At 40.1% G+C, this 22383-nt stretch overlaps 1 protein-coding gene across 1 annotated transcript in view; it reads right to left on the reverse strand.

Annotated features, from left to right (window-relative positions):
- Positions 1–688: 688 nt before the first annotated feature.
- The window catches only part of LOC126249022 (uncharacterized), a 907745-nt gene continuing 886050 nt past the window's right edge, over positions 689–22383 (reverse strand). The window contains exon 37 of the mRNA XM_049950624.1: positions 689–3821. Coding sequence (XP_049806581.1) covers positions 3729–3821 — 93 coding nt within the window. The 3' untranslated portion in view covers positions 689–3728. The remainder of the gene's footprint in view (positions 3822–22383) is intronic.

A 22383-nucleotide genomic window follows, 5' to 3' on the forward strand; every position in this document is an offset into this window, starting at 1 on the left:
GGTGTACCACTTGCCAACATCAGTGGCACCTTGATATTAGCTACCTCTAATTCAGTTGCTGTTCAGCATAAGTCATTTCCTTTGAAGACTATGGCTGAAACTGCTTAACCCTCAACTGTCTTGTACTTTTTCATTATTTACGCAGTTTCAACAGACCTTCTCTCGAGTTTGATTGCAACCATCCCAAGTCCCATCAACCTTCCTAAAATATTTTATCTGTTCCTATGACTACATACTGAGTTGTTGTTTCTCTTCATCCATTCTTTCTTTTTCTTTCCAACACTCTTCCATTACTCCATTGCTCTTCTCTGCCATTTCTCTCACTTACTAAACATTATCTGCTAAATTTCATTTTTGTAAGTGAAAAACTCATAAGGAAACAACAAGCACTTGTAAATTAAAATGGTCATTCAACAGGTGTTATGTACGTAAATTGGGTACATCTCACCGAGAACCACAGAAAAAATGATTTTTGAATCTTGCACAATGATTTTAGCAGACACTGTCATTATTGTTCACAGCACCTGTCTAATTTGGAAGAAACCCTTTAAAGAAAGCAATGTTTGGTTCAGATATTAAATACATGTATTTCATTATGAAAATCCTTTAATACATCATTATACAACATCCAAAATTTATAAACATTTACATACAAAATTAATGACACAAATAACACATGCAATATTCATGCAATTCTTGATTTCCATAATTTCATAATTTATAAGTGAAAAATACAGTCTTCTTTTGATACTTCCCAGACCTGAATAAATTTCTGTATGAAATGAATTCTAGGTCTACTAAAACATACATAAAATAAACTTAAGAATATACTACATGAGATAATGAACATATTTCATACATTTTGATACTGCAGGTGACACAGAACATCAACCACATTTAAATATGAGCACATAATTTTGATACTACAGGTCACACAAAACATCAATCTCATTTAAATATGAGCACATTTTTGGCATCTCCTGAGTACTTAGAAATTAAAATCAGCTATTATTCTCACAGTCAATAAAACATGAACATATGTAATGTTCCACAAGACATGGAGAGAGGCTTGAAGTAAATACTGCATGGAGTCTTTGGTACAATAGCGAAGGTACTGTGGGAACAGTTACATCTCAGCTAAAGATGTTAATTTTGTGACACTTCTTTGTACATTAGAAATGTTTGACATAAGAGCTGTTACTGTGAATTGTGATTTGAAATAATATCATTTCCAGTTGTGAATTAACCTATAACTTCCCCAGCCAAACAATTATTAGTTCTGAATAAATGTTTGAATAAATGAGTGAATGATAATGTAACAAAATCAAAACTTCATCTTCATTTTACTGGAATTTAGACACAGAAATTTGTATCTCACATAACATCATTTTCTAATGAAATATTATGTGCAGACTGCTGATCAACATTAACAGCTATGTGACAAATGTATCTACAGCTCAACGGAATGCAATTTGATGCCAAGCTTGCAAGACTAAAAGCTTGTTCAGGTTTCACTCAGTTCAGACGTACTATGCACTAAGATAATATGAAGTGGAGGTTTTGAAATGGATTGAAGAACCAATAAACCCACAAATGCTGTACACAAGGACACAATATGTTTCAACTTTGAGCCTGTTGAAAGTGTTATCACATCACCTTTACAGTGTCATACAATCACTTAACCCAATCTGTGTTACCCACTCTCTCCAGGCATAGATCAACAGTAATAACTATCTATACACTAGAAGTTTTTTTTTCCTATCACCACAGAATTAAATTAGAAGCTCATCCAAACTTCCTGTACTGAATAAAAATAAATTCTTTTAATGTACTGGAGATAGAGTGTAATTACTCCCTCACTACCAGAGCAGATCTCCACCTAATTTCTGAACAGAATACAGCTGGAAAGTATAGAAAATTTCTGAAGAAACTTAGACTTTACCTGATTTTGGCTTGGAACATATGTTCATGTGTGATCAGTCTCATGACAAATACAAATATGAGAAAAAAAAAACAAGACAATGATGTGAGACAGATATGATTTGGAATCGTACACTGTAAACATAATTGTGATTATAATGGCACATGTCTGTAATCACAAGAATAGTTGCTCATGTCTGCAACAAAGCAACCAGTGCACAGGGAGCAAGTAAACCTCAAAAACTATGTGTCAAGTGTTGTAGGGAGTCTGACATTACAAAATTCTATTGGGCAAAGCACACTGTGTACACATGCAGCTGCTTCCAGTTTTAATGAGTCTTAAGTTTTTAAATTAAACTTTCAAAGTCTTTGAGAACTAGTCTCTTAGGAAAGTAATTGAAATAAATCTCTTGTAGGGTACAAGCCAATTTTCAACTACAAGTATAAAAATGAATGGTCACAATGATAGCAAACATTCAGCTGTCACCCTCTTTCACCTTTTTCTTCAAATCCCCAATTAGCCATATCCTGCTGTTTACATAATGCATAGGACAGTTACATGAAAGTGAGCACTGTAGAAGTCAATGGAAGTTGCAGTCCATAAATTTTGTATTATGGCATTAGATATACTGTCTCACAGAGATTTAGTGCAATACAATCCCTATGAAATTACCTGAGCTTGATATTTGAACAAGCAAATTACAATTTAAGTTTTCTGACAGGTGTGAAAATTATTACAGTATTTGTTTTTGTGTACCAATGGTAAATGGGCAAAGAAGGAAGCAAAAGAGCAACAACACCAAATGTTTGTGATAGCAATGAAATTAAATATTTGTGAGTTAACAGTACCAAATATTCCCAATGAAACAAGTGCAACATTTTCAATGTTGTCATTACAAATAGTAACTAAATACACTGAGGCAGTTATGTTACTTTGATGTTAGTCACAATAAAGTAGTATTGGAATTTACAATCTGTTCAATATCAAAATGTGTTTCAAAGCAAATAACAGAAAAAGAACACTTTGTTTTAGGTACATATCAAAGATGAAGTATTTAATCCATCAGCAAAGCCACTGCTTCAGTTGAAAATCTTCAGTTTTTCTTTTAAGTGAGCCACGTAAGTTGTAACAGACTAGTATCTCCCTTCTTTCCATAAGTACCACAATAATATATAAAATGCCAACTTATGGATATCAAACACACTTGTCTTGCCTAACACTCTTGTCTTGTCTCGCACCACTATAAAATCTTGAGGATAAAATAGCTCTAACTCAAGGTATTACAATCAAATTGTCCTTCCCTCTCCCACATGGTAATATCTGCTCAGGATGACCACATCATTTATTAAACAGAAATTGGTATCATTGACTTAACACCCATTACACTTGTTACTAAAGTTTTCTGGCAATGAGCAAACAGCAGATCACAATGAACCACTTCATAGATATCTAACACTTCTTGATACTACTAACATTGTGGACAATACATTAAAGATGCATGTGTCAGCACTCTCCATTCACCAACAATGCATTTTCACTTGTAGAACAGTCAGTCAACACATATAACACTCATTTTACACATATAGCACCCAATACATCAAGTAATATCAACTATATTTATGGTACACAGTGGCTGCAAACTAATATGGAATGTTGTATAATGGCTAAGCAGGTTTTCTAACAATTGACAGTTTCACTCAGACTCAACAAAATTTCAGTAACCTTCAAATTTAGATCAAAGAAAAGCACATTGACACAACATTTAGAATTTTAAAAAACACAGTAAGATATTCATAGACACTATGTCTTAATCAGTGGATTTCTTTTCATTGTGATCTTCATCGCTCGTATGTTTTCCTTTTGCTGTTTTACTTGGGGAATCTTCTGCCAGTTGGTCATACTGGGGATAAAAAATTGCAATTAATGTAGAAAAGACAAAAAATATTGCTGCTACTTAAAACAGTCAACTGGTAAAAATAACATCAGGAAATGGCATTAAATACAGAAACTTAGCTCCAAATTTGCATCTTATGCAGGCACATGTTAAAGATTATACATAAACTTGAAAATGATTAGTACAAGTTTTGTTCTAAAGTTAATCACAGCAAAATGAAGTTATTTGTGTATTGAACTGCAGGATTACAGAATATTTCTATGGGTAAAATATTAGGCATGCACAGATAGTAAGTAAAAATTGGAGCTCACATATTTTGATTACACAATTCACACAATATTGCAGAGAACACTATACATGTTCCAACACAAAAGAAAGTGTAACTGCTACCAGCTTAAATGAAAGCCACCATACAGTTACACATTGTTACACTAAAATTAGTGTTATAAATATATGCTTGAATCTGCAAAAACAGTGAAAAAATCATTACATACATATATAGTTTTGAAATAACTGTCATGCTCTTCGTATGCTATATACAGTTTATTCACTGACATTTTTCAAATGCAGAACGTTGAACTTGGCAGATCCTGGACATACTTCGAAGCTCTTAACAAAAAAATGGTTCAAATGGCTCTGAGCACTATGGGACTTAACAGCTATGGTCATCAGTCCCCTAGAACTTACAACTACTTCAACCTAACTAACCTAAGGACATCACACAACACCCAGTCATCACGAGGCAGAGAAAATCCCTGACCCCACCGGGAATCGAACCCGGGAACCCGGGCGCGGGAAGCGAGAACACTACAGCACGACCACGAGCTGCGGACGAAGCTCTCAACAACCTAGTACAATACAGTTTACTTATTAATTAGAAGAAGAAAAATGCAGAAGTTGGCGAGACTACACTTATGAGGAGCAGTCAAATGAAAATGAGGCAGATGGAAAAAGGTAAGTAAACTGTTTATTATTTGAAAAGTAGTCACCATAACTGTTAATGCATTTATCACATAGTGAGGCAAAATGGTCAATGCCTTCATGTAAAAATGTTTGCAATTGCCTACAGAATGATGAGCATGTCTAGGTGGGCAACACTTCATCTGAAGTAAGGCGATGGCCATAAAAGCCTATCTTTAGGGCTCCAAAAATATGGAAATTTCATGACGAGAGATCACAGCTGTATGGAGGATGTGTAAGGACTTCCCAGAGAAACTTCCGCAGCATAACTGAAATAACCTTTACAACATGTGGGTAGCCCTTAAGCTGCCAAAGTTGTTTTGATTACACTGCAGAAGTTTCACTGGGGAGCCCTTACATAGCCTCCATACAGATGCAATACCTCACCATGCAACTTCCATATTTTTGGAGCCCTGAAGATTGACATTCATGTCTGTCAACTTCAGACGAAGCGGTGCACACCTGGGTACAATCATGGTTCTGTAGGCAACTGCAAACATTTATCCATGAAGGCATTGACCATCTTACTGCACAATAGGATAAATTCATTAAAAGTTATTGTGATTACTTTTGAAATAATATACATGTTACTTACTTGTTTCCATCTTTTTTGTTTTCATTCGACTTCCACTTATACAGAAGGAGAAAACCATGACACACTGGATAGTCCACTGGTGTGTCTCCGAACTGATACCTAGATCTAACAGGCTGCTCAGGTGTTTTCTCAGTAGTATTAAAGAAATATTAGTGGTAACAAGAATGGGCCAAATAGACTTATGGCTAGTCTTTGGTGATGACGTCCTAGGCTTCAATGTTTTTTACTTCTTCTCATGTAGAACTGTGTAAAAAAAAGTCTTGCTTTCAAGTCTGCATGTACCACTTTTATCATGAGCAAGTAACTGAGAGCCAGTAATTCCCTGGGATTTTCCTTTCATAGGGGTCAACCAACAATTGGCAAGCATATGGTATAATGGTGTCACAGGCAGAGAAATCACAGATGCATATATTTGATGATTTATGGTCTGATGTAATGGCGTTGAGCTTCAAGTAACCATATACTTGTGGCACTGACCTTATCTCCGGTCTTTTTGTGATGTTCACACAGCATTCCTCACCATATAATATTTAAATTACCACAATACATGAAAGGCAATTCAGGACAATACTGAAAGCTTGAGGTATAATGCAAATTGGACGGGGCAAGAGATAAATATGTTTTATTCAATGATGAAATCTAATCATTTTGTTTAATGAATATTGTGCAAATGTATACTCTTACAAATCTATTTTGATTCACAGATTATTAATGAATGAAGGAAATGACTCACTGAAAGGTAGAAGCACTGCGTCATCGATAAGTATCCAAACAAAAGGTACAGAGCTTTGCTAGCTTTTGGAATGAACTGCCTTTTTTGAGCTTGAAGGAAAAACATGCAGTCAAACACATACACACACACTCACTCTCATGCACATGTCTGTCTCCCTATATTGCGCTCAGTCGACTGCTAGCTCTTGCCTGGCCCATGGTGAGTGTCCTCTGGTGAGGTGGGGGTGCAGGGTGGGGTTAGGTAGGGGTGCAGTGTGGGGTGGGGTAAGGATTGGATAGAAGTAGGGGGGAGGGAAGAGGTTGGGGGGAAGTGTCTAAGGGTTTGTAGGAGGATGGGAATCCATCTGTGGGCTAGCTGGGAGTGCAGGTAGAGGGGGCATGTGGCAGATGGCTGGGCACGTGATTTCACAGACTAGGGCATGACATAGAAGCACTCATTCTGAAAGCTAGCAAAGCTCTACAGCTTTTGTTTGTGTACCTATAGATGAAGCAGCACTTCTGCCCTTCAGTGAGTCATCTCCTTTATTCCTAAATAGCTCATAATCTCAACCAGAACTTTCCATACATTATTATACTGCCTAGTGGCTCTCCTCAATCCAAACCTCATGTTGTCCATCCTTTGTTACTGTCTCCTTTATCTAGCTCCCACTCTATTGTCTGTCCCTTTCTTTCTCTTATGTTTCTGCCCTCTCACCTTTATGACACACTCCATAATGGCCCCAACACGTGTGGTCACATGCGACTTTTGTTACACCCTGTTTCTACGGCTGCATCTGTTATAACAGCCATGCATGCAACTCCATGTGCCATGTGACTCCCAACAGCATAACACAGTTCTAGCAACACAAAATTCTTCCCTCCTTCACATATTGCTCCCAATTTGCCTGTCCTTGTCTTCTTTTTATCTCTTATGTGTGATGATAAATCATGGGCAATCAAATTTATTGTGTGTGCATGACGATATATCAAGCACGATAAGATATACTTCAGTCACAATACTACCCTCTGCCCCCATCACAATTCCTTTCACTCCTTACACCCGCCAACATGATTCAGCTCCCCCTGAAATCACCTGACACCTTTATTAGCCATTTCCAATGCCAACTTCTTTCCCCAGTTAACCGCCCCCCCCCCTCCTCCACAATGGGAACCTGCTCTATTTATTTGCATCAGTTCGAAAAATTTCTCTATCTGTAGCCAAAACCCTGTCCCACATCCTGTTCCTTAAATGCTGCCTAAGCCATGGAATCTCCCCCCCACCCCAATGGCCTAACCATAAAAATCTCTATTTCTGGATCCCACCCCTCCTTCCACAATAACCTTCACCTTTTCAGATTCCGCCAGCCCCTTTCCCTCACAAACGTGGTTCTACAAAAACACGTCTCTGTGGCACAGGCATAACTGAGCCACCTCTATTCCCTCAGCAAAATACTGGTACAATGCAATCCCAACTATATACACCTCATCACCCAAATTGAGATCCTTACACTTTAACACCAAGAAGAACATTCCAAACACCCCTCCACAAGTTATCCATCCTGCTGACATCCTACTCCCACCTTGGGGCACCACTATTCAACCCCAAACCTGCCCACAGTATTCCTCATCAACCCTTCATAGCACCTAGACCCTGCCCGGCTGACCTTTTCAACCTCCCACATCCTCCAAAACCCCTACAAACACTCCACAAAATTCAGAGCCAAAACATTCTGAGAACACTGTTGTTAACTTCTCCACCAAAATCCTCACTTCACAGAAGTTTCAGTCCTATCCAAAGGCTTCACAGTCAGCCTTACTCCCAGTTTTAACCATGTTGAACTTGTGAAAGACCTACTCTCCTTCTCCCGCTCCCTACAGTGGAAACACTTCTTTTCCACAAACCAATCCAGCAAAAACCAATTCAATCCCAACATTGAACCCTGACTGCCCCACTTCATAACACATCCAACTGTGACCCTCCAATATGCCTGACTAACAATCCCCGAGTCACCTTCCAGGAATTCGTAACTTCCAACTTGACCTCACCATCCTTGCCCAGGTTCCTCCCTAAGAACAGCAACCTTTCAGCAGAAGAAAGGACTGCCCTACACAACTTAAAAATGGATGCTGACCTGATTATCCTCCCAGCAGACAAAGATTTCACCACTGTTGTCATGAACCAGTGTAACTACCTGGCAGAGGGCCTCTGCCAGTTGTCCGACACATCCACCTACAAACTCTGCCAGAGTGACCCCATCCCAGAAGTCCAACATAACCTCCAATCAGTTCTGAAATCCTTAGGCCTTTCCCACAACCTCTCCTCAGAAACCATCTCCCTACTCACCTCAATAACAGACCAAACACCCACCTACACGCTCCCCAAAATTCACAAATCTAACAATCCTGGGTGCCTCATTGTGGCAGGTTACAGTGCCCCCACTGAAAGAATCTCACCCCTTGTTGACCAAAATCTGCAACTGATTGTCCAAACCCTAGCCTCCCACATGGAAGATACCAGCACTGGCTCTCCACCATCCCCACACTCTTACCTCCCAGGTCCCTACTCGTCACTGTTGATGCGACCTCCTTATATACCAAATCCTTTATGCCCATGGCCTTGCAGTGATTAAACACTCTCTCTCCCAATGCCCTGCAGATTCCAAATCCACCACTTTATTCCTAGTACACTTGAACAACTACATCCTAATCCATAACTACTTTCCCTTGAAGGTAACGCATACAAGCAAATTTGTGGCACAGCCATGGGCACCCACATGGCACCCCATGGGCCACCTAGAGGAAACATTCCTAACTTCCCAAAACCCCTGGTCTGGTTCAGGTTTATTGATGACATCTTTATAATCTGGACCCAGGGCAAGGACACCTGATACTCATTCCTCCACAATCTCAATACCTTTTCTCCCATCCACTTCACCTGGTCCTCCACCACCCATCATGCCATCTTCCTAGATGTCAATCTCCTCCTCTCAGATGGCTCCATCCACACCTCGGTCCACATCAAACCCGTCAATCACCAACAGTACCTGCAACTTGACAGCTGCCACCACTTCCACACCCAAAAAATCCCTCAGATATAGCCTGGCCACCCATGGCCGATGAATCTGCAGTGATGAGAGCTCCCTCGCCCAGTATGCTGAAGGCCTCGCAAAGGTCTTTGCAGATAAGCAATATCCTCCAGACCTAATTCATAAACAGTTCTCCCACACCATATCCCTCCCACACACCTGATTCTCATATCCATTCCAAGAACCAACCACAAAGAAGCACCCTTCTTGTTACCCAATACCAACTGGGACTGGAACAACTGAACCATCTCCTGGTCAGGCCTTTGATTACCTATCATGCCTGAAACTACCAAGAAACTTCCGTCCCCTCCCAAAGTGGAGTTCCATCACCCACCCAACTTCCACAACATCCTAGACCATCGCTACACCACTCCCACCCCCAGTCCCTGCCACAGGGATCCTACCCTTGTGTAACACCCAGATGCAGGACCTACTCAGACCACCCACTCCAGTTCTGTCACATGCTTATCCTAACCCTGTCAGAGGCCAGGCCACCTTTGAAAGCAGCCATGTTATATAACAGCTCTGCTGCAACCACTGTACAGTGTTCTACATTGGTATGACAACCAATCAGCTGTCAACTAGAATGAATGCCCACTGCCAAATTGTCACAATAAGCAAGGTGGACCCAGTGGCACAACATGCAGCAGAGCACAAAATGTGAGATCTCAATGGCTTCTTCACAACCTCTGCCATCTGGATGTCCCCCACCACCACCAGCTTCTTTTATCTCTCTCTCTGTGTGTGTGTGTGTGTGTGTGTGTGTGTGTGTGTGTGTGTGTACACCATCCCCTGCACCAGCAACCCCACCCAATTCACGTCAGGTAGTTGCGTGCTGCTATCTCATGCCCTAGACTGTAACCGTGTGCCTATCCGTCAGCCACCTGCCCCCTCTATCTGCACCCCAGCTGTGCCACAGATGGCTCCCCACTCTCACACCAGCTTCCCCCCAAATCCTTCTCTGCCTCCCACCTCTTTCCATCTCTCACCTCACCCTATCCCACACCCTCAGCTCATCCCAGTACACTCATTGTGAGCCAGGCAAGACCTGGGAGTCAACTGAGCACAATTTAGGGAGACAGGCATGTGCATGTGAGTGAGTGTGTGTGCTCATGTGCATGTTTTTCCTTCAAGCTTGAAAAAGGTAGTTCATTCCAAAAGCTAGCAAAGCTCTGTACCTTTTGTTTGTGTACCTTTTGATGATGCAGTGCTTCTGGCTTCGGTGAGCTGTCTCCTTCATTCTTAAATAATTCATAATTCTCAACCAGAACTTTCCATGTGTTATCATTTCACTTTGCAGATAATCAAAATTTTTAAAAACATTCTAAATGGTATAGGGCATACTTAAAATCTAAATAACTATTTCCAAATTTCAGTAAATATTCACACAGAGGTACCCAATATTTTAAAGTGCCATTAAATCTGCTGTAAAATATACTGCTACGATATCAGTAATATAACAAATACACTGATAGGTCAGTTAAACAGGAAATTATGCATAGTTGGCAAGATGTATGAGACAGACAAAATACCCTCACACTTCAAGAAGAATATAATAATTCCAATATCAAAGAAAGTAGGTGTGAAAAATACTGAACTATCAGTTTAGTAAGTCATGGCTGCAAAATACTAACAAGAATTCTTTACAGATGAATGAAAAAACTGGTAGAAGCTGACCTTTGGGAAGATCAGATTGGATTCTGTAGAAATGTTGAAACACATGAGGCAGTACTGACACTATGAGTTATCTTAGAAGGTAGATTACGGAACGGCAAACCTAGATTTCTTGCATTTGTAGACTTGGAGAAAGCTTTTGATAATGTTGACTGGAATACTCTCTTCGAAGTTCTGAAGGTGGCAGGGGCCAAAGACAGGGAGCGAAAGGCTATTTACAATTTGTACAGAAACCAGATGGCAGTTATAAGAGTCAAGGGGCATGAAAGGGAAGCAGTGGTTGGGAAGGTAGTGAGATAGGGTTGTAGCCTGTCTCCGATGTTATTCAATCTACATAGTGAGCAAGCAGTAAAGGAAACAAAAGAAAAATTTGGAATACAAATTAAAATCCATGGAGAAGAAATAAAAACTTTGAGGTTCGCCGATGACATTGTAATTCTGTCAGAGACAGCAAAGGAACTGGAACAGCAGTTGAACAGAATTGACAGTGTCTTGATAGAAGAATATAAGATGAACATCAACAAAAGCAAAACGAGGATAATGGAATGTAGTCAAATTAAATCAAGTGATGCTGAGAGAATTATATTAGGAAATGAGACACTTAAAGTAGTAGATGAGTTTTGCTATTTGGGGAGCAAAATAACTGATGATGGTCGAAGTAGAGAGGATATAAAATGTAGACTGGCAATGGCAAGGAAAGCGTTTCTGAAGAAGAGAAATTTGTTAACATTGACTATAGATTTAAGTGTCAGGAAGTCATTTCTGAAAGTATGTGTATGGAGTGTAGCCATGTATGGAAGTGAAATGTGGATGATACACAGTTTAGACAAGAAGAGAATAGAAGCTTTCAAAATGTGGTACTACAGAAGAATGCTGAAGATTAAATGGGTAGATCACGTAACTAATAAGGAGGTACTGCATAGAATTGGGGAGAAGTGGAATTTGTGGCACGAATTGACTATAAGATGGGATCGGTTGGTAGGACATGTTCTGAGGCATCAAGGGATCATCAATTTAGTATTGGAGGGAAGCATGAAGGGTAAAAATCATAGAGGGAGATCAAGAGATGAATACAGTAAACAGATTCAGAAGGATGTAGGTTGCAGAAGTTACTCAGAGATGAAGAAGCTTGCACAGTATAGAGTAGCTTGGAGAGCTGCGTCAAACCAGTCCCTGGACTGAAGACCACTACAACAACAACAACAACAACAACAACAATTAATAATTTCATGAAGTTCATTCTAATTTTCATTATGGCTCTCATTCATATAAACAGAGGGATTCACACTGTGTGACCGTGTATGTTTCTAAATTTTTGACCAACAACATTTTCTATAAATTAAAATCACATTACTTCTTGTAGTTCATCATAAACAGTAAAATCCAATATTGACAAATTTCAAAGCATAATGCAGTTTTCAAAATAAGTTTGTTCTTACACTTGTCTATAAGTAGTCAGATGTCAACCAAAACTGCCAGTCCATGGTTTGGAAGTACACGAGTAATGTCTATGATCATGTGTGCTTTCAGTGTTGGCTCATGCCACATACATGTCCATTCTGTACATGAAGATTTGCATACCGGTCAATGCAGAACTCAAAAACTGTAATTTTTAATTACTTTTAAGTGAATTTTGTTACTTGAATGAATTAATAATTTCATTGAAATGTATTGAATCAACAAGTACTCTGTAATGTAATTGTCATCAGGTTGTGTGACCATTGAGAATGGTGAATCTCATTAGTGACTGACATAATTGAACTACTACCATGTGATCTTCTTCTATAAACCCACGCAAGATAGTGTTAATTGTGAGCTTTGATGGTTTTGCATAAATGTGAACTGTTTATTTTGTACCACAATATAACAAGTAACTTCACCATTGTAATTGTGGGCCCTGTTTTGGGATAGTTGTGCGAATATTTTTTTGTAATATAAAACAGATCACCAAAATTAATGACTGAACTTTGAAAAGCATAAAATGTGTGTGGTGAGGTTATCTAAAATATGGTGTTGTGTACATTGTTATGCAAACACCATCTGACACTCATTTAAACTTTCAGCTTTGAGGTGATCAAGATTGGTGCTACTTCATGTGACTATGAAATGCAAGTCAGTACCGCCTCAAAGTGTAGTGGGATTTGTATCTTCTGAATATACTAGCAAATTAGTTATTTAACAAATTTTAGAATGAGGTTTTTTTAAACATGCATGACACATTCAAACTAATGTTGAATATTGTTATTTTCCTGAGATTGCCTGTTTTGTCATAAAGTGTGATTACACGTACTGAATTAAGTAGTTGATCTTGAATGTCAGAAGACTGGCCACCAAAAGTTTTCATTGAACTTGAGTTTAATTGTGCTTTCCCACAGGTATTTATTTATTTATTTATTCCATGTGATCTGATGATACACAGTGTGTTGCAGATGTCGGAAAATATCAGTTAGCATTGTTAACATATATTAACATAGGCCTATAGTATCCTAATGTATTATATTGCTCAATGTTTTCAATTTAACACAAGTAGCAAGATTACTGTTCTAAGTATTCATTTACAGAGTAAAAACAGTGACACAACAAATATGACTTCACAGCTTTGCTAAATTTTATGTTGTCTTCGATGGACTTAATACTAGTGGGAAGATTGTTGAACAGTTGGAGGCCCATGTGGAAAGCTCCCTTTTTACACAATTTGTGTTTGTACGTATAACATGCAGATTTGCGTTTTCCTGCTGTTGTGTTCATGTATTTCATTATTTTTTACGACTCTGGTGTCAGTTGGCACTATGTGGTTTCTGAAAAATTTTTGAGTCTCAAGAATGTAGAGGCAAGGCAGTGTAAAGATTTCCAACTTTCTGAAGATGGGTTTGCAGGAGTCTCTGGGTTTGCTCCCAGTAATAATCCTCATTGCTCTCTTCAAGATTCTGAATGTGCTCAGAGCAGTTGGAGAATTTGCCCAGAATATTACACCATATTTTAGGTGGGATTGTATGTAAGCGTAGTACGCAATGGTTAATGTTTTCAGGCTAGCACATGATTTCAGTACACTCAATGCATAACAGCCAATACAAATCCTGGCACTTACCTTTCCTGTATGTGTATTCCATTTCAGGTTATCTTGAACCCACAGACCCAGGAATTTGAAAACAGTGTCAGTATCTATTGGCTGGTTATTTACAGTGACAAATGGCTGAGAGGAATTTGCATTTTGTGTTGTGTGAAAGTTCATGGAAGCTGTCTTTTTGGTGTTGATAGTTAATCTGTTGAATTTAGCCCAGTTGCTGAGTTGTTCAGTGGCCAAGTTCACAGCTTTTTGCACAGCCTCTGTATTCTCCCCTTTGAGAAGTACATTTGTGTCATCAGCAAATACTATTATTTTGTGTGCATCAACAGTCAGGCTCAAGTCATTAATATACAGGAAGAAAAGTAGGGGTCCCAATACTGAGCCCTGTGAAACACCTTGTTTTACAGTTTTATTACTTGATAGTATTTCGGTTACTGAGTTGCTTTGTCTATTAGTGTATTTCATGCTGACTCTCTGCATCCGATTGGTTAGGAATGTAGCAATCCAATTGTTTGCAATTCCTCTGTTACCATATGCACAACAGCTTTGTTAATAGTCCAATTGTGGTGAAGCACAAAACATGAGACATAGCTCAGCTTTCCTTGGAGTTGGGTGTGGGTTTGGCGAACCTTGGGGACCCGAGATTGGAGGTGGTGAGTGCTGCCAGTCTTCAGGAACTTATAAGCTATAGGTATGGTTCAGGGATCTTTACATTATGGAACATTGCACTTCACAGGGAATGGCCAGACAATTAGGAGTGTTAAAACTGCTATTTAGAAAAATATTAATTTTGAGAGAGGGTTGTTTAGGTTTGAGTTATTACAGAGTTACTTTGGATCACCTGCTCCATCTCAGTTGCATTGGCGCTGTGCAGCTGATGCAGATCCCTTGCCTTTCCTCACATGATATGCTGCAACTCATTAATGAAGAGCAACAGGTGGAATCTACATTGATCAGCCAGTACATTATGACCCCTGCCCACTGCAACATTGGATGCCACCTGGTGATGATGTGGGCACAACATGGTAACAAAGGTATGTAAGCAGAGCAGACATGGATGGGGGATCACACTAGTGAAGATATGGCCTGAAAAAGGAGAAATCCATTGACATAAGCAACTTTGACAAAGGGCAGATTATTATTATGCAGAGCCTGTGAACGATTATCTGAAAAATGGCAAAAGTTGGTCAACTGTTCACATGCTACTGTCATGAGCATCTACGGAAAGAGGTAGAAGGACAGCAAAACTATCACTAGGCTCTAAATCATTGAGTGTCCACGACTCCTCACAGAACATGGGGTTCAGAGGCTTGTCTGCTCTATAAAGTAGTACAGATGGCAATCTGTGGCATCTCTGCTGAAAGAGCACACTGCTGGTGTCTGCACAAGTGTTTCGGAGCACACCATTCATCGTACATTGTTGAACACGGAGCTCCGCAGCAGACCATACCCATGTGTTCCCATGTTGATCCAAAGCCATCACCAATTAACACTGCAATGGGCACAGGACCATTGGGATTTGCCCATAGCTCGATGGAGATGTGTCGGCTCTACTGGCGAATACCTTTTTTGGTACACTACGTCGATGGTCATTTGCACAAAAGCCGTCATTGAGGTGAATGGTGGCTTAAAATGTGCAGTATGCCACGAGTGAAAGCTGATGGGAGCAGTATTACGCTATGGGAGACATTCTACTGCACTTGCATGGGACCTGTGGTAGTAATTGGAGAGATGCTGATAGCTGGGTCCACTTGCATCCCTTCACGCTTGACGTCTTCCCCGACAGTGATGTCATCTTTCAGCAGTCTAATTGTCCATGTCTCAGAGTGAGAACCATGCTACAGTGGTTTGAGGAGAATTATACTGAACTCAAGATGATGTCTTGGTGACCAAATCTGCTTGATGTAAATCCTATGGAACCCATCTGTGTCACTATCTGGCACCTTTGCAGTACACCCAAATCAGCAGTCCATTATTTACACAAATTTCATGACCTGTACATAGACACCTAATGATACATACCTCCACAAACCTACCAACAAACTGTTGGATTGCTGATACACAGAATCAGTGTTGTATTTCATCCCAATGATGGACAAATAAACTATTAAGCAGGTGGTCATGATGCTTTGGCTCATCAATGTATGCTTATGCTCATGCTCATGATTTCCAGAAGGCATTTGACATGGTGCCCCACTGCAGATGGATAATGAAGGTCCAAGCATACACATGGGGTTCCCAAACATGAGAATAGCTTCTTAAGTAACAGAACCCAGTACACTGTCCTTTATGGTCAGTGTTCATCATTGAGAAATATATTGTCAGGAGTATCCAGGGATGTGTGATAAAGCCACTCTTATCCTCCACATACATAAATGATCTTGTGAACAGTGTCAGTATCAATCTGAGGCTGTTTGCTGATGACACTGTGGTGTACAGGATGGTGTTGTCATTGAGTGACTGCAGGAGGATATGAGGTGACCTGGACGAAATTTCTAGTTGGCAGGAAATGGAAACTTGCTCTAAATCTAGATAAGTTTAAGTTAACACAGATGAGTAGGAAAAAGAATCTGATGATGTTTGAATGCAGCATTGGTAGTGTGCTGCTTGACAAATTCACATTTACTAAATATCAATATGTAACATTGCAAAGTGACATGAAATGGAACGAGCACTTGTGGGTGGTAGTAGGGAAGTGAATGGTTGACTTTGGTTCATTCGTAGACGTTTAGGGAAGTGTGGCTCATCTTTAAAGGAGACTGCATATAGAACACTTGTGTGACCCATACTTGAGTACTGCTTGAGTGTTTGGGATTTCCAGTAGGTCAGATTAAAGGCAGACATTGAAGTAATTCAGAGGAAGCCCGCCAGACTTGTTACTGGTAGATTAGATCTACACACAAATATTACATAGATGCTTTGTGAACTGAAATGGGAATGCATAGAATGAAGACAATGTTCTTTTTATAGAACACTATTGGGAAATATGAAATACAGAAGTAAAAACTCCAACAGTCCAGATTAATAATTGTAATTTTATTTTTAAAAAAATAAAATAAAATTATAATTAGCAATCTTTGCTGTTGAAGTTGGTACTTCTGTATTTCATATTACTTTAGATCACCCACATACTCACATGATGTTGACCGTGTATGAACCACTTACTGCAGAAAGGCAACATGTACACATTTCCTACTTTTACAGTACAGACAAAAAACTAAATAAAACCTGTTTGATTCAGTTTGTCTCCTGGCATGTATTTCTTGTTTCTTGATGGAGATATACTTTCTTATTATATATGTGTAAAAGTCAAGTATGACATAAGGCAAAAGAGGGGTATGGCTTTGTTGATGTTGGGCAAATTCCCTTTCTGCAGTACATTGGATTTTCAAATTAATTTTAGGATTCAGTTACTTGTTTTAAAATAGAATTGTACATAGCCAGACACGTGTTATTGTGCAAATAGATTTCCTTTTTGTGGTAAACAATGCATTGAATTGCTCAGAACCAAAATCAAGAAAAAACAGAAAGTTATAAATTTTGGACTAGTTATCTTTCTGCAGTAAGGATTCATGTACTATTGAAAAAGATGAGAGAATCTGCATTTGAAGCTGACTGCAGAACAAGTCTAGTGCTCCCAATGTATGTTCTGCCTAAGGGCCATGAAGATAACATAAGACAAATTAGGACTCGTATGGAGGCATACAAACATTCATTTTTCCCTCACACTGTTTGCAAGTGGAACAGGAAAGGAAACGACTAGCAGTGGTACAAAGTATACTCCACTATGCACCATATGGTGACTTGTAAACTATTTATGTAGATGTAGACAGATTCTTATTTCCCTCATTAGGAACTAACTGCCGGCTGCGGTGGTCTAGCGGTTCTGGCGCTGCAGTCCGGAACCGCGGGACTGCTATGGTCGCAGGTTCGAATCCTGCCTCGGGCATGGGTGTGTGTGATGTCCTTAGGTTAGTTAGGTTTAAGTAGTTCTAAGTTCTAGGGGACTTATGACCTAAGATGTTGAGTCCCATAGTGCTCAGAGCCATTTTTTAGGAACTAACTCCAAGAAGTAATGAAAGTGCCTCAATTTCAGCCATATGTCTGTGATGTGTAGGTCAGGCAGCTTGCAGGAAGTTGAATGGTTACTGTTTTCACAGCTCATCTGAGTATCAAAATGAGCAAAGCAAGCAATAGCAGTGTTGAGTTTTGAGACTAAGTAACACTGTAAATCTCACCACAACAATGGGAGAATTTACCCCCGTGTTTAGCACCACGGGCAGTAGAAGATCATTGGCAGAGTCATTGGAAAGTGGTGATAGTGAATGACTGTATGGCTTGATCATGACAATTTGACTTTGAAGTGATTCATCTGTGGATCATAAGAAAGTTTGCAGAATGAAATGGTTCACGGTTCAATTAAATTACTAATCAGACAGCTCAGTAGAAAGCAGTGGTATGTGGTCTTCTGCGAATTTTCTCCTAGTGGCGAAAGTTAACAGTAACAAAAAATGGTTATTACCATTCAGAAATGTCATATAAGACAATCAAATCAGTCTCCCTATTCATACCACGTTCTGCTTTAGAACAAGAAAGAAAGAAGAGATCTATGAGATGGCAAGCATCACTCCACCAAGGGACAGGTTACTAGAATGAGGACCCGAATCTGTGGCCGCTCATTAGACCTCACAGGTGATATGGTCCACCATCTCCTGGACATAGTCCTGTTATTGAAAGATGGCCTGCTGACTGTATCACAACCAATGTGCTCTTTGTACCAACCATCTTCGCAGTCTCCTGTTGACCACCATCTGAGTCAGCAGACAAATCCACACTGGAAAGTGGTCACTGGAATGCAAATCTGTGGCCACTTCCCACTTAACTGAGTCTGGAAAAGCTGTGGAACAAAAACAAAGGTCAATGGCTGAAATGACCTTGTAGCTGTAGAAAAGTGTGTCATCTGACCACAGTTCAAAAGGCACATATTCTCCGACTGGACAAGGCACTCGATAGTTCGACACATGGAGCAAGTCATAGCTGAGCACCACAGCATACTGTGTGCACTGAAGTCTTCCACGAGGAGAAATCAGCGGGGCAGTGCCAAGAAGATTTCTGTCAGTACATCTGCTTTTAGTGGATCATGATGTGGAAGATACCAAGAACAGAGAGTGATTTTAAGTAGTCTGAGAACTTCCGCTGCAACTGCTTGTATGACCACGGTAAGTGGGACAGGAGAGGCGTCTATTAATCTGTTATTGTCGAAAACAGCTACTCCACCCATAGTGCTGTCTCCAGTAACATCGTGCCTCCTGTAGGGCTGGTAGCCCCTTAATACAGGTCTGTCAGTGAGTTTAAAATGAGTTCTGGGCCACGAGCTGTAATTTTCCAAATGTGACTGGCATATGTTTAAGTTCCACTGTGACACAGAAATCCCTGTGGCAGCCAATTGTTAGCAGTGGTGGTCCTTGTCCTTGTCCTTGTCCTTCTCCCTCAGTGGTGGTGATTTAACCAAGAGGTCAGAGAGAACAATAGACAGCTCTCAGCTCTCTGGTTCCTCCACGTGGATATTGATATCCTCAATAGTAAAATCACTATGAAAAGGAAGAGCGCTCACAAATCTGAAGGTGTAGCTGCCAGTTTCTTTGATTTCAAATGACTATTTTTGTGACATTTTCCTAACTGATGGGAGGAGTTGCTTGCATGGGTAGAGAGGATGGCTCACTGGGTTTCTGATGGAGTGCAGTGGAATATGGCTGAGGTTCCAAGTCCATCTTCCATCGCTTCCGAATGATTTCGTATTCCCGTATGGCTTGTTCCTCACAGGTAAACTGACAAATACATGTGCTCATACTTCAATTTGTGGTTTGGGTGTATGTGGAGGCATCACACTTGGCAACTGGCATCTTAAGGGCCAATGCAAAAGAAGTAGCAAACACCGCAGGTGGCATAGCTTTGAAAGCAGTTTTGGCATCACCATGGGGTATGTGTCTCATAACTTTCAAATCCTGACTTTTTCATGCCTTGTTATAAACCCCATACTTCCTGCTTCATAATGGGCGAAATACAGAGCAGCTTATACATTTTGGAGGAAGTGTAAAAGAATAGCCTTACTTGCGAGCTGAGCTTCCACAATTTCCACTTGTAGCCCTCCCATTACATGCCATAGTGGCATGACCCAATCTCTGACATTTGAAGTATTGCATTGGGTTGGGAACAAATGGTCAAACTTTGAGATGGATATGGCCAGAAAGAATATGTTAAGGTAATTCTGGAGTGTTGAATGCTAGAATAAATGTTGCAGTTTTTTCCAAGTTCCATTGACCCTCCTCATATAGTGTTGTACTTCCAAGGCATCCCTATTTTTCCATTCTTCACATAACTCCTCAGGGTCCATCTCCATTATATCATAACAAGTAACCATGCCTTTACAGAAGTTATGGGTGTTGTGCAATTCAGCCACAGCATGATAGTTACCTAGGACCAGTTTCAACTAGAAGTGTTCCATTACAAAGTCATGTAACACATTTTAAGGGCCCTCCAATGCCTTGTGAATATAGAAAGAGGAGACCTTATCAAACATTCCATTTGCTCTCTTGATTGCAATGAAAAGGTTTTGGTAGACTAGTGCCCTGTTACTATAAATCTGACACTTCTTGGGTTGACTGACCAAATGAGCTCTCTTTGTTAGGTGGGTACACCTGTCCCATCAGGAATAGGTATTAATTTAAGTTGCTCCATAGTGATTCCATGAGCTGCTAGGGAAACAAATGTCACTCAGAGAGAGCCCCCCATTCCTGAGCAAGCCTTATACAACTGAGGGTTGGCAGGTGCCTCACAGGTTGCCTGTTGGATATTGGTTTATCTCAACAGCCATTCACCTTATCAGCATTTAGCACACTTTGAGGTTAAGAGATTTTTTTTTTTTTTTTTTAAAAAAAGTATGTACCTTTATCACAGTCCAGGTGATGAAGCCAAAGCCCCCATTCTCTGGAACATACAATGTTCCACCGCTGTGCCTAGCAATGATCCTTGAAGTATGCTCAGAGTTTATCGTAGAGGACATCTGGCAGCACTGGTCAGTCCCAAATTTGGGACACCTGGGATCACTATACCCTTACCCAACCATTGCTGGCAGATCTCCCTGGGAAAAACACAGCCTCCTATTTACAAAGTTATGGGACACTCTTCATCAGGCCCCTCCACTGAGGCCCATCCAGCTTGGAAGACCCTGCAAGTAGCTGTGCTATCACCGGCACAGCCCTCAGTGTCACTAAGGCACACAAATCGTCCCACCTGGCACTAAAGGTGCCTATGAAAAAGCGGTGTCCCCCAGGAGGGGGTATCAAAAGACGCAATTGGCAAGAAATGTATGATGCAGAAAAGTAGAATGACAAAAATAACTGATTTGTACAAGCCATAACTTTTAACGATATTTCTTTTCCATTAAAACATTGCAAACAGAAATGGAGTATTTGTAAGCAACCAGTTTGAGTAACTAAGGACATTAAAACACCATGCAGAAGAGAAATGAGATTGTACCATAATATGCAGAGCAGAACTTCAATATGGACAATATGGAGTGAATAAATGCAGTTTCAAGGCAACCTCAAAGAAAGCAGACTAGAATGTTGTTTATAATGTAAAAGATCTCAATTCTATGTTTACTGTATTTCTACATGGATACCTATCAATCTTTAACAGCTGCATTCATCAGGAAACAGTAAAATATGGCTCCAATAAGACATCAAAAAAAGAAATAGAGGTATACACAAGGGATTAGTATACAACGCACAAGGAAAAGGAAATTGTATGAAATGGTTAGGATAAGCAATTTCTATTTATATTCTTACTGTCTTGTTCCACATGCAAGTAGTTTGCTCACACATACTAATCTATGGAGTATTTGCACCATAACTGAAGAAAGTAAAAATAATAATGGAAGCAATAAAGGAAACAATTCAGCATACCATTGAAACACCCCCCCCCCCCCCCCGTCCAACCTCCCACACACACACACACACACACACACACACACACACACACACACACACACACTGAACCTGGGTGAGGAATTGTGCTGAGTGGAGTTGGTGAAAGGAGGCAAACAGGGGAAGGCATGAGTGGAGAGAAGGATGGCTGACATAGGGAGGCATCATGAGTACAGGACAGGCACATGACACATGTGATCTTACCCTGGTGCAGGTCAGGAATTTGCGTATGGCACACAATGAAGTGCAGGAGTGATTGTACAGAGGATAAGGGAGAATGGGGGATTGGGAGAATGAGTGCAGAATGAGTGATGTGGGAGGGATGGAGGTGGGTGTGGGTAATGGAATGTGGCCACTAGAAAGTGAGGAAGGTGTGGGTGAGGGAATGTGCCAACTAGAAAGAGAGGAAACTTATTTTCCTTATTTCTTCACCCATATCACATGAAATAAATATGGGAACAATGTGTCTGGTTAAGGTTCGCCGATG

This window comes from Schistocerca nitens, chromosome 3 (assembly GCF_023898315.1).
Source record: "Schistocerca nitens isolate TAMUIC-IGC-003100 chromosome 3, iqSchNite1.1, whole genome shotgun sequence".
Classification (NCBI taxonomy): Eukaryota; Metazoa; Arthropoda; class Insecta; order Orthoptera; family Acrididae; genus Schistocerca; species Schistocerca nitens.